General features: G+C 45.1%; 1 protein-coding gene across 1 annotated transcript in view; it reads right to left on the bottom strand.

Moving 5' to 3' along the window:
* The window catches only part of TMC3 (transmembrane channel like 3), a 45,823-nt gene that overhangs the window by 19,101 nt on the left and 12,996 nt on the right, over nucleotides 1–13,726 (bottom strand). The window contains exons 5-11 of the mRNA XM_061181730.1: nucleotides 11,870–11,976; nucleotides 10,981–11,079; nucleotides 10,744–10,886; nucleotides 8,039–8,186; nucleotides 7,288–7,331; nucleotides 3,307–3,454; nucleotides 1,824–1,933 (exon numbers count right to left, since the gene is read on the bottom strand). Coding sequence (XP_061037713.1) covers nucleotides 1,824–1,933; nucleotides 3,307–3,454; nucleotides 7,288–7,331; nucleotides 8,039–8,186; nucleotides 10,744–10,886; nucleotides 10,981–11,079; nucleotides 11,870–11,976 — 799 coding nt within the window. The remainder of the gene's footprint in view (nucleotides 1–1,823; nucleotides 1,934–3,306; nucleotides 3,455–7,287; nucleotides 7,332–8,038; nucleotides 8,187–10,743; nucleotides 10,887–10,980; nucleotides 11,080–11,869; nucleotides 11,977–13,726) is intronic.

The raw sequence follows: 13,726 nt of genomic DNA on the forward strand, positions 1-13,726 counted from the left end.
CTTTGCATCGCCCATCCCCACAGGCCTTCATCTCCTCAGGTGTAGAGTTTACCACCTGTGGCCACCAGTGTGCAGGAGTGACCAGGGAAATAGGGGCTAGGACACCTCCGGGGGCATCATTCTGACTCATCTTGGCTTTCCCTGTGCACTGTGGAAGGATTCCCTTCAGCTTCCCTTTCTATCTCTGCCTTCACCTAACACAGGGCAGGACCCTCAGAGTCAACTTGGCACTTGTTGGCTGAAGGAAGGACCGAGCGAATTTAACCTTCTGCCGTCTTCGTATCGCATGGCTCTGGTTCTCACTGTGCCCTGAATAAAAGGTAACTTCGTCTGCTGGTGAGTTAGTGGAACTAAAGTAATATATCCTACTCTTATTTCTAGAATTAGCCGGAATTCATCAGGGGCAAGTCTCTTGAAGCCTCTGTTTCTCTAGTTTTGAACGAGAATAACGAGGCCAATCTGTATAATAGGACTGTTGTTAGACCAAATGCAATCATAGAAATGATCCTCCCCAATGCCTGCCGTGAGGGAGTTGCTGAGGACGGCACTTCTCTCTCCTAGGTCAACAGAGGAGGTGCCCAGCAGAGCACAGAGACCAGGGTTCAAGCCTGGGGGGCTGGGAGTCTCTTCCAGAGCTACCCTGGGTGAGGGGCTTCCACACACCCCTTGATCTTTCGAGTGACGTTTTTCTATCTCTGAAATGACAGTTCGACTTCAAGATCGTGGCAAACTACAGCCTTTTAGCCAAACCCTACCCTCTTCTATTTTTGTAACAAAGTTGCAAGGAACTCGGCCACACCCTTTGGATGATGTATTGTCTGTGGCTGCTTTCGTGCTACAACCTCAGAGTTGAGCCACAGAGACCGTGTGACCCGCACAACCAAAAATATTTACTATTTGGTCCTTTATGGAAAACATTTGCCGACTCCTGAATGACAGCCGTTCTTCCCAAAGTGATCTGTGGGAAATTTGTTCTGTGGCATGTGATCAAGCATTACAAGAGAAAGCACAATCCAAACACTGTAGACCCGGGAGGGATGGGAGGTAAATCAGCGGGGCTCGGGCAGTGCCACCCTCTGCGACAGTCACCCTAACAGAGACGGGGATTTTTCGGGAAGACAGTGATGCTGCCAGCGCTAGAGAAGAAGTGTGGTTTCAGGGGGCTGGCCCCTCTGACCTCCCCCTCCCCTGCCCCTACTCCCTGCCTGCTGTGCTCACGTCTGCATTAACCACCTGTATTCACACCCACTGACCATCCCAGCACAGCCCCGATGCGCCTGATGCTCCCTGACTTACTCACAAGAACCGCTTTGAGTCTACGCTTTGGGGAATTACTAGCAAAGCGTGATGTTCATCTCACGTCTGGAAAGACAGCATGGGTCTCTCACCTCTCACGGTCAGTCCACTGAGGGACCCAACGTGAGCAAAACAGGGCACACTTTCCATCATCTTCTTGGTCCTCTTTCTCTTGTATCTGCTTTTCCTGCCTGCTCTCCCCTCTTCTCCTCGTCTTCCCCCTCCCTCTCTCCCACCTCCTCTTCCTCCTCTTGTTCTCATCACCACCTTTCCACCCGTTTCTTCTGTCCTGTCCTCTTGGTCCATCCTCTCCAGCCCCCTCTTCTCTCCCTGCTTCCTCTTCCCCCTTCTTCCCACCATTCTCTCCTGTGGTATCCTGCTTTTCTTGAGATGCAGCCATAGGGGAAGTCCTGTGCTAAGTTTTGAGGGGAACGAAGCAAGCCCTGGCTCCTGAGGGACTGAGTTCCCACAGTGGGTGGCCGGACGGGTAACCCACAACAAGCCATTTCCCAGCGGGGTGGCGGTACCTTGCCAGCTGGAAGCGCAGTGTGGTCCGTGGGTGGTACATCTCCAAGGCGGCGATGAGGTCAAAGGCTGATGGTGCCAGCATGGTGACGAGGGAGACCACCACGCTCACCTACCAAGAGAGGGTGTGCCCCACTGAGCTCCTCAGGGCCCCGCATGCCAGCCTCCCTCACCTCATAGTTGGTCTGTAGCCTAATGTTTGGTCGGGGAGGTGGGTATTCAGAGGGTCATGCAGTTCTTACATGGAAAACCTCCCCCAAATCTTGGCTAATTAGCTGTTTTCAAAAGGCCACTTTGCCATGGGTTTATTCCTTCTAGGAACACTCCTTAATCTGAAGACACTCATACATGCCTTTTGGGATTTACTGGTGTTTCTGCCACCTTCTCCAATTACCATTTCATTCTATTTCTACTTCCCTTACCTTGGATGGAAGAAGGAAATAACTGTAACTGTTAAGAATAGAAAAGGGAAGGCTGAGAGGTAATTTAATATTCTTTCTGCACATGGAAGATTAATTATCTAGAGAAATATGCCTGGCTCTTGTTTCTCTGTACTTATGTACTTTCTCTGCAAATGAAAAAGGAGGCTTAGCTGGTACACAACAGGTGTGAGCTAAAGGAAGAAATAATTTCTGAATTTATCTTTAAAATATCTATCTACACACAAGCCCATATTTATCAATATATAACCCACTTAATTGACATAAAACACAAAGAGGTATGGGAAGAGATTACCTAATGCAGTCTCAGATTTTGAAAAATTATTGTACATTGAAGATAAATTGATAAGTATCATCTTGCCTGCACACTTTGTTTTTTAAATCCCAAGGATGATAATCATTTTCATACAAGTGATCTGAGAGGTAGCATTTGTGCTACTTCTACCACTCAAATCTTCACAGGTAAATTGAGCCAAGTGTTCAGGACAAGAGTCTTGCAATAAATATTAAGAATTATAAAATTGTTTATAACCTTCCTCTTGGTAATTTTCTATTCATGGGAATATTCCCATAAATGGAGGGGAAAGAGCTTTTTAAAAAATAAGCCATTGGTGTGGGGCTGTTTGGGAAGCATTATTTGTGATTTAGAAATATGGAAAGCACCTAAATGTTTGATAATCCCCACATGGTCAACTTTGACACATGCAATGAAAGACAGTGCAGTTGCTAATGCAAGTCTAGGGGAGGTCAGTTTCTGGAAACGTGTGTATAAAGAAACACGAAGCCAGGAAAGCCAAGCAGAGTCAGCAGCAAAACTCAAAGGTAAAGACTGTGCAAATGCCTAAAGGTGTTTTTGAATCCAAATCTTCCTCATTAAGACCAGTGAAATCATTTAGCCAAGCCTGGGTGTTGCCACTGTGGCTCCAAGCTCTTGCAGTCCGTGCTCTAGAAGAAGAGGACTACAATTTTTCCGTGGAGATGTTTCCAGGGAACCCACTTAAGAAACACCCAGGAAACAGAGGGGCAGCTCCTGTTGTGTGGGTACCTCGTTCTTCTCCCAGAGCGTCAGCTCCTTCTTGGCCTGTGCCAGCTTCTGGGACCGGTCCACCACGAAGTAGATGAGATAGATGCTCCCAGCCAGCGAGAGAAGCACCAAGATGTTGGCGACGACCCTCAGGCAGATGGTCACTGCCCTGCGGGGAGAGGCAGGTATGAGGACGATATACCGGGCTCTGCACAGGGCACCCTGATGCACAGAAAAGGCCAGTGAAGGATGGGAAGACATTTACTGCCAAGTGGATTCTCTACCCTGAAGAATCAATGTTCTTCCCCCACCCCCAGAATCCCTCATTTCCTAAGAGATCAACAGTGAGTTATAAATCTAAGCCACCAGCATCAGTGGGGTTTTAAACACACACACACACACACACACACACACACACACACACACACGTTCTGGAGTCTGAGTATTTGGGCTTCAGTCTTTGCTTTGCCACTTAAAATTGGAGTCCTGTGGCATATGCACATTTCAGTTATAGGAGCTCAAGTACGGGTGTTCAGGAGAGGGAGGGGGAGAGGAAGAAAGGAGGGGAGGTAACGATCCTGCCTCCCATTTCACACCATGATTTTGATATTACACCACGTATTTACTTGGAATTTGTTATCTGTCTTTTCCCTCTAGAAAGCAAGTGCTCAATTGTTAAAGTCTTCTTCACGGCTGTATTCTCAGCTCTTAGAACAGGTCCAGTACATAGAAGCACTTCATAAATATTTGCTGGAGGAAGAAGTAAAGAAAGGAGCTGGGACACGGGCTCCTCTTTCCTCGCCAGGTCTCACTTCCCGAAGGCCTCTTACAATCAACCGTGATGCTACTACAGTAAGTCCCCTACATATGAACCTTCAAGTTGCAAACTCTCAAAGATGCGAGCATGCATCTGGTTCCAGCAAGGAACCTGTGCCATCACCGTCAGGCGTGAGTGACATTGCAGCTTGCCCTCCGTCTCCTATTGCTGACGGTCCTTCAGCTCTACCATCTCCCACCTCCTCTCCCTCCTCCAGTCAGTAACTCTTCTTGCCTGTTCACTCGATGCCAGCCCCTGGATGCCAGCTGTTGTACTGTACTACTGTACTTTCCAAGGTACTGTACTGTAAGAGTCAAAATGTTCTATTTTTTGTGTTTGTTTTTTATGTGTTATTTGTGTGAAAAGTATTATAAACCTATTCCAGTACGGTACTATAGAGCTGATTGTGTTAGTTGGGGACCTAGGCTAACTCTGTTGGACTTACGAACAAATTCGACTTACGAACGTGTTCTCGGGACGGAACTCGTTCGTAGGTAGGGGACTTACTGCATTTACAGTAAGTTTCCAGTTTTAACTGAAAAAACCCCACTCTTCCTGGAGGAAAACTCACTGACTCCAATTGGCTTATCTTTAAGGCATCTGCTTCCGACTTTGGGGTCAGTCTTAGTCCGTTTTCCCTGAAAGCAGAACCTCAGGCAAAGGTGTGTTTGCGAGGAGTTTTTTTTTGGAAGTGATGCCAGGAAGTGTGCGTGAAGTTCTGGGGACTGAGACCGGAGAGAAGGGCAGGCAGTACGAGGTGTGAGTGGAGCCGGCCACAGCTGGAGGCAACTGCAGGGCCTTCTGAGGGGCCTGCGAAATGGCATCTCAGAAATGCCCGGCCGGGGTGAAAATGAGAAGCGTTTACCATCAACTCCTGTTCCCTGGCGGTCAAGGGCCACTCCAGAGCACTGACTCCCAGCGTTGCACCCAGTCTTTTGGTTGCATGCATACACGTGGATGGGATCTTGTGGGTGCCCCACACTGCAGCCTCAGAGGAGCCCTGGGCAGCGAGCAATGGGTACCACTGGAGGCTCTGAGGGGCATGTGTGCAGCCGGTGGCAGCCTGCACAGCCTGCCTGGCGTCAAGGGCTGGAGAAAGAGGTGTGGCCAGGAGGATTTGGAGGGGCACGCGAGGGGTGTACCACCCCCTCCCCACCCTCTGGGTGACCTTGGGCAGGTCACAACATCTCCTTCTGCATGCATCTTAGCCTTTCCTCTGCGCAATGAGGAAACTCACTCCCAAATGCAATGGTAAGTGTCACCTTGTCTTCTGGCAGAGGAGAGCTTTAGATAAGGTGTCATAGAGCACCAGAGATGGAAGACTTGAGAGTGAGGTCCATTAACACCACCTTAGTGCTTCTTCACTTCCTCCTGTCCCCAGATCACGCTGTCATCATTTGTAGGGTCATGCTGCCCACGTGGTCCCTGAGGCAGGTCCTGCATTTCTGGTCCCCCCTCCCCGCCTCCAGCACTGTTGGTGCTTGTGGCAATTACACCAGAAAATGCACGTGATGGGCTTGCGGAGGAAGTAGGCTGTCACATGCTAGTTTTCCCCTGTCTCCACCCTCTTCCTTCCACCTCCTGTTATAATATCCTGGATATCCCAGAATACCTCTTACACATCTATTTTCCTCAAGTTTTGACAGAATCAGGAGGACTCAGAGTTTGTGTGTGGAAGAGAGATGAGAATTCGGTTTCTTGTTGATTTGTTTGCTGGTAATAATGAATCATTGAATGAGACATTTTTTTAACTGGAATGCATTTAGCACGGCAGGAGCTTCCAAATTTGAGGGAACATAAAAACCACCTGTGAGCTTTGCTTTGCGAGACCTGTTAAGAATGTGGAGCCTTGTCTCTCACTCCCAGAGACGTGAATTCAGTCAATCAGAGTGGGCGCCAAAGGGGTCTGCGTCTGCAGTGCCCGCGGGTGATTCTGATGTGGGTGGGTTCTCTCTTTCCTCTGAGAAGCACGGATGGAGTCCCATCCTTTCACTTCATAAGTGAGGAAGTGGAGGCCCGGAAAAGTCAAGGGAGTTTCGGGGTCATAGAAGTTAATGACAAAGAGAGGGCTAGAATCCATCTTCTGACACCCTATGGAGAGTCCTTCCCACCACGACACCCTGCTTCCTCTCAGGGGCTGGGTGTTTCCTCCACCCCCCCAGGTCTCCAGCACTCCCCAGGACAGGCTTTCTGCATTGTAGGTACTAATCGTGGGGCTTAAGGAACCAGTGAGGATGGACCTAGAGACTGTCATACAGAGTGAAGTAAGTCAGAAAGAGAAAAACAAATACCGTATAATATCGCTTATATGTAGAATCCAGAAAAATGGTAGAGATGAACTTATTTGCAAAGCAGAAATAGAGTCACAGATGTAGAGAACAAACTTATGGTTACCAAGGGGGCAGGGAGGGTAGGATGAATTGGGAGATTGGGATTGACTTACGTACACTACTGTATATAAAATAGATAGCTAATGAGAACCTGCTATATAGCACATGGAACTCTACTCAGTGCTCTGTGGTGATCTAAATGGGAAGGAAATCTAAAAAAGAGGGGATATATGTATACATATAACTAATTCACTTTGCTGTACAGCAGAAACTAATGCAACATTGTAAAGCAACTATACTCCAATAGAAATTAATTAAAAAAAAGAACCAGTGAGGATATTGGATGAGCAGGTGTGTCTGGCCCAGGAGGAGAGGGTCATTGCCTTTCTGTGTCGTCCATTCTGTGGCCGAAGGGCCTCACCCTCACCAAGGAAGCCCTCACAACCTTGAGAAGAACTCCAAACCCGAGAGGTCACCTTAGAAGTTTTGTCAACAAGCACTGGATACTATTTGTGTCCTAGGACTTCAGAGATTTGTTGCTAAATAAAACTAGTCTTTGCTTAGTTTAACAAACTAGAAATTGGTGCTAAAAATATCTTTTATTATCTAAGTAAAAGAATAGGAAGCTGGTCAGCCTCAGACCTCTCACCCTACTGCCAGATCCATGGAAGGAGGAACAACTCCAAAATACTGCTATTGAAAAATTATGGGGTTCCCACATTCCACATTACCAGAAGGACAGATTTTAAGGAGAACTGCCTGAAAAGGTGTGAAAATGAGATATAGTCTGGTGATTTTTCTACTAAATTAAAACAGCTTATCAATGAATTCAAGATGGGGAGTCTTCATACATACAGGTTTTTGTTCTTTTTCTTCTCCTGTTCTTCCAGTATAGCCTCCTTTAAAGAAAGACACATATGGTATCAAAAGCTTAGCATCATCGTTAATCATAAATATTTAGAAATAGCTTATGAAAGAAATGACTTTTCCAGTATTTTTAATCATAACTTCAATGTCTAGACTTCATCCAATAAGATTCTATTGATATCAGTGCTTTGTATGATAATAAATAGATAAAAAAGGAAATTGGGGAAAGGGAAGAAGAGGGGTAGGAGTAAATTATTTAGGTCACTGAAATGATCTAAATAATTTTTTCTCAAAAGAGGGCACCCTTTAACTGTCTGTGTTGTTCAGTAGATCCAGGTCTCCGAATGCCTTTGACTGCATTATCTTCTAAGGTAACACTAAAAGCTTATATCCCTCACATATATGTATTTATTCATTTACAAGTTATGTACACGCAACACGGTAGTAATCCATTATGCAAATGAACAAAGATACACACACTGAAATTTTAGAAGGATGAAATTAAAAAAAAAAAAGAGACGTTCCCATATTTTTCTCCAGTACACCATCAGATTGTTTGGTGCGTGTTGGAGGCACATTACGTCACGTCTCGGTGGAGACTGTGGCTGCCCTGGTCTGTGAGCACCGTGGGAAGGAGACCACGCTGACTCTCCCAGCAGAGGGCCAGCGGCTCACGCTGTGAAGGCTGTGATCTGCAGAGCCCTGACTCCTGGCAGGCTGAAGAGGCTCGCTTACTCACCCTGATGCTGTTCACGATGGCAGCGGTTTTGCTCTCTGCCGCCTCTGGGTTTCCAATGAGGTAATCCCAGGCGCAGAACACCCGCCAGCAGAAAGTGTAGTTTTCATTGGACGCGCTGGCAAGGCTCATGCGGGAATTCTTAGCCATCCTGCAAAAAAAGGCCAGAGAAAACCATAATTTGAAAACTTACATGCACCTCAATGTTCCTCGCAGCACTACAATAGCCAGGACATGGAAGCAACCTAAATGTCCATCAACAGATGAATGGATAAAGAAGATGTGGCACATATATACAATGGAATATTACTCAGCCATAAAAAAGAACGAAATAATGCCATTTGCAGCAACAGAGATGCAAATAGAGATTATCATACTCAGTGAAGTAAGTCAGACAGAGAAAGACAAATACCATGATATCACTTGTATGTGGAATCTAAAAAAAGGCTACAAATGAACTTATCTACAAAACTGAAATAGAGTTACAGATGTAGAAAATAGATTTATGGTTATGGGGGGATAAGGGGGGGAGGAATAAATTGGGAGATTGGGATTGACATATACACACTACTATGTATAAAATAGATAACTAATAAGGACCTACTGTATAGCACAGGGAACTCTACTCAGTACTCTGTAATGACCTATATGGGAAAAGAATCTAAAAAAGAGTGGATATATGTATATGTATAACTGATTCACTTTGCTGTACACCTGAAACTAACACAACATTGTAAATCAATTATACCCCAATAAAAATTTTTTAAAAAAGGACCAGAAAGGGTCACGTAAGAACAGTGTCAGGAGCAGGCTCAGCCACTAGGGGACTGCCGCGAGTCCACGCAGAGCAAGAGTCCCATCTGGACGTGGGCAAGCAGAGCGCCGGCTGGGTTCAGCCCCTCTCGTGGCTTGTGTTCTCAGCCAACCCCTTTGAACAGTGTGAAAACAGCAAATTCTTGGGTGAGTCCTGTGCACAAGCTCTCCCATCACTGGTGGTCAGGAGGTCCCTGAAGGTGTGTGCATCCACTGCATCTCTGTGCAACTGTGATTGCGAAACCAAATTCTTTACTCTGAGCTGAATCCATCTCCTCGGAGCCCCTGCCCATTGAAGTAACTACCCCACCTCACCAAGCAGGAGCAACTCGGATCCCTCCCTAACACGACTTTCCCTCAGAGGTATGGGAAGGCAGGGGTCACGATCCCTCCTTGGGTGCAAGTTCCCTGTCTTTTAGACCATCTCTCCTGTTAGAAGCTTTTACCACTCTGTCCATCCATACTTCCTGCTCCCGAGTTGACATCAATTTGTCTCTTAAATTGTAACATCTAGCCAAGAGCCTGTGCTCTAGGTGGGGTCATGGGGTCTTGAGGCCATCCACAGGCTAAGCTGGAAAGCTTCATGTGAACTGAAGGTCCTCAAGTCACTGTGCATCTCCCTAGGTTTTTGTTTGATGATGATGATAATGGTGATGATGATTGTTTTATCTTTTTTTAATCCCAATCCCTTCTACCTGCACTTTGCAAAGATGCCACAAGGGGCAGTGTGATGAAGACGTACTGGTACACACGCATCAGAGCGAAGTAGCAGGTGAGCCAAGAGGGTGGGGGCCAGCTTCTCCTTGGGCTCAGAGCCTCTCTGTCACTCTGCATTTATCTAGCTCCTACACAGAAGCACAGAATGTAACAGCCGTAAGGGAACCTGGTGATATTCTGAGCCAACCTGCCCATTTTACAGATGAGGCCCCAGCCAGTCTGCTTTCTTTGCACTGCGCCCTCCTTTCAATAACCAACTACATGTTTGAACTGCATCACAACACAGACGAGACTGGCCTTTGCGTAATTTGTAACTAGGTCACAGGAAAACATATAGTCAAAGGAGGATGCTTTGCTTTCTGCAACCTCTGGTCACCTAACCCATCTTGTTCACCTCCCTTCTAGTGCAGTTCTTATGAGACAGGCTGGGACCTGGGACCCTTTGCTGCAGTGCTGCAATGCTTGCACATGGACACACCTCCCCATGAACAACAAAATACAAAGAAACTGTATGGGACTAAAAATAACTGCGTGCATGTGCAGCTGGGGCAAATTCTGGACCCAAAAGATACAAAGAAACCAACAAAACCCAACTGCCACTTTTGAAGAGCCTGGAGCAAAAACAGGGTGTCCGGAGCAAAAGCAGGGGGCTGCGCATGCCCCCTGCACACAACACCACCTAAGGGGCGGGCAAAACACCTAAGCCACCCCTCCGGCCTGACCCGTGGACACACCCCTACCCTCACCCCATATAAGGAACAAGCTTGCCCCCCGTCGGGGAGCGAGCAAGAAAGGGAACCTGTTGTTTGTTCTCACTCCCCCTGCTGCAGCAGGGACCCCAATAAAGCCTTGCCTGAATTTCTTGTCTGGCCTCTAGTCAATTTCTATTGGTTGGGGAAGGCCAAGAACCCTGGTTGGTAACACCTACATTGTCTAAAATGACATTAACTGGTAAGTCTATTTGATTCTTGTCTCTCCAGACCCAACACAGAACCTGGCACAAAGCTTTAAGTGTTCAATCAGTGTTGGTTAAAATGAGCATATATCTCTTTTCTCTGTGGTCTCCTCATCTGTAAAATGGGTAGATTTATGCCTTGACTTTACAGGCTGAGTGACAAGATGAAATGAGATCATATGCATCATTTTGGCATGTATTTTGAGAAACTGAACAGACATACTTTTTTAAGAGAATGATGAAGCTGTAAGCAAACACTGCCATCCCCACCAGGAAATAGGCCAAGGGCAGCCGGTAGCCAGCCCTCCCGATCCTTCTCTCACTGCCATAGTAGCCATAGAAGAGGACTGAGTATTGGAGGTAACCCTGCAAAGAGAGCACTCAGTGTCATTTCTGACTCCCAGGTCCCAGAACATTCACCACCCCCCTCGAAACAAAAGTGGCCAAGCCTGAACCTCACCCCCAGGGACCAGACGGTGTCCAGATCCTGGGCAGATGCAATGTGCTCCTTGGGGATGGTCTTGCTGGCTGTGCTTCCAAAGGGTTGGCCTGCAATGAGCTGGTGAGAGAGGAAAGGATGTCACACGGTCCTCTGGGTGGGAAGGGACCAGAAGAAAAAGGGCCACTGATCTCCATGCACCTCTGAAGATGCTGCACATATGAGATCCCTAGGGGGTGGATTCTGCTTGATACTCATTGATGGGAAATTAATCATGAGTGACCAGATTTTCTTTTTGCCTGATCGGGGCCTGTCTGGGTGTACTCTCTCTAGGCTGGACATGGCTTCTATGGGTGGATGACTGAAGCCACTGGGTTTCTATAATGGCATGGGACATGGCCCCATTTACTTTACAAGGATAAATTTTAGTTGAGAAGTGGTTTTTATTTTAACACAATGTCTGCAAACTGTCCCATAAGCCAAATCTAGCCTGTCGCCACTTTTTGTGTGGCCCGAGAGCTAAGGTTGGTTTGTGCATTTTTAAATGGTTGGGGAAAAAAATCCAAAGAAGAGTAGTATTTTGTGACACATAATAACGATAGGAAATTCAAATTTCTGTATCTATAAATAAAATTTTATTAGAATACAGCCACACTTATTAGTTACCTAACGTCTATGGCTGCTTTTGTACTACACAGTAGATTTGAGAAGTTGTGACAAACCATACAGCCCTCAAAGCCTAAAATATTTACTTTCTGGCCCTTTGCTGAAAAAGTTTGCCAGGCCCTATTTTAACACACAGATTATCCTTCCCATGAGGACAACGAGTGCGGTTGTCTAATGCTATGGCTCTAAACGTCTCTACTTTTTAACAAATGGCACTTTTAAACTCACCTGAAATAGTTCTTACCTCTGGAATGACAATAAAAGCACCTGTCATAATCGTGAGCACAATATTAATTCCAAATAACCATCTCAAGAATATGAAATAAGAGGCAACACCAGATCCAAAATGACCTAAAGAAAGACAAGATAATGAGAATGGTTTATAGAAAATCATCCCAGTGTAAGAAGTTCTCTGTAAAGCAACACTGTAATTTTTCTTATAGCAGCAGGACATAGACTAAGAATGCCATAATTGTACCTATCAGGGTGTTGTCCCACGATGATCATTTAGAAGGATTAAGATGTTCATTAATGTCTACCAGTCATATACACAAATCCTTAATCCCTAATGGATTACTTTCCCTAATGTCATATTGATCGAAAATGCTTTTATCAAATTTACATTTCACCTATGTTCAGAAGTATCAGCATCTTTTGAGAATTTAATATATTTCTTTTCCATTTTGCATAGTTCTGAAAATTCCAAGGATATTCTAAGGATTCTTTTGTCTTAATTTCAAAAGAAATAACAGTATGTTAGATGTTAACATTAACATCGAATATAGTGTTAGATGGGCGAAGGGGTTATGAGAATTCTCTTTGTCACTTTTCCATACATCTAAACTTATTCTAAAATAAAAAGTGTAGTTAAAAACAAATTTATATTGAGAAAACAAGGGGGCATAGAAGAAGTTGGATTGGGATATGGGTGATACTTGTGATGACTTTCTGGAGCGAGTGGACTTGTATCATACTTTGGAAGAATAACATCTTGAAATTTTATTTCAAAACTAGCTTGTTTCATAATAGGTAGGAAAACACAAAACATCATAAAGAAAACCAAAAAATTACCTATTGCAAGGTTACTAAATTAAAATCACTACCAGAATTACTTTCTAGTAAATTTTTAGGGGAACCCTCCATTTTCATTCTATATGTGTATATTTTTTGTATAAAATTGGCATATCTCCATAATATGCATCTTGAGCTATCAATATATTATGAGCATTTTCTCATACAAAATATCTCCCTATAAAATGAATTTTATTTTTCCAGCAAACCAATTTTACATAGTTGATTTAACTTATCCCCCACTACTTGACCCTTAGGAAGTTTCTAACTTTTCACTAGGGTAAATAATTCTGCAAGAATCAATTTCTGTCTAAGGTCAGATTTCCTGGAAGCAGAGCCTGAGAAAAGGGTTCAGCTAACATGCTATATTGAGGAAGTGCTCTCAGGATAAAGGGGGTGAGGGGGTCAAGGGAGGTCAGGGGAAAGAGCTAAGCAAAGATGTCATCTCAGCTGGAGCCCAGCTTAGTCTTATCCCATGGGGAGCTCTGGAGGGCAAGTTGCATCATAGAGTTGGTTCCACTTTGAACAAAAAGCTGGACTTGAATACCCCTTAGTCATTGCCTCTAGGCTACCCAGTGGGGCTGGGGGAGCAGGTGATGAGTGTCCAACATCTGGAACAATGTGGGCCAAGGCTCATCCTCTAGAGAAGGAGACAGCTATGAGTCATAGCAGCCAACACTCAGAGCAGCTGAGAAAAGGTGGACCAGCCAAGTAAAGGGATCTGGGCTGGGCACCAAGTGTGTCCACACAGCCTAGTGCATTGATTTTGTTGTGGCTGTTGTTTTCTCTGGTTGTTAAGGAGTGGAAGAGTTCTATCAAAGAGTATAAACATTTTGAAGACGTTAGGTCCAAATTATAACTTTCCCCTAGAAATATCATCCCAATTGACATTTCCACCAGCTGGTATTTAATTCCACTTAAATGTTGAAATTTTTTTTCCCCTCTCAATTTGTCATCTTTTAGATCTGTTTATTTTTTATGTATGTAAAATTTCTTTTATGTATAGTTAAATACAACAGTACTTTCCTTG

Source organism: Eubalaena glacialis, chromosome 2 (assembly GCF_028564815.1).
Source record: "Eubalaena glacialis isolate mEubGla1 chromosome 2, mEubGla1.1.hap2.+ XY, whole genome shotgun sequence".
Classification (NCBI taxonomy): domain Eukaryota; kingdom Metazoa; phylum Chordata; class Mammalia; order Artiodactyla; family Balaenidae; genus Eubalaena; species Eubalaena glacialis.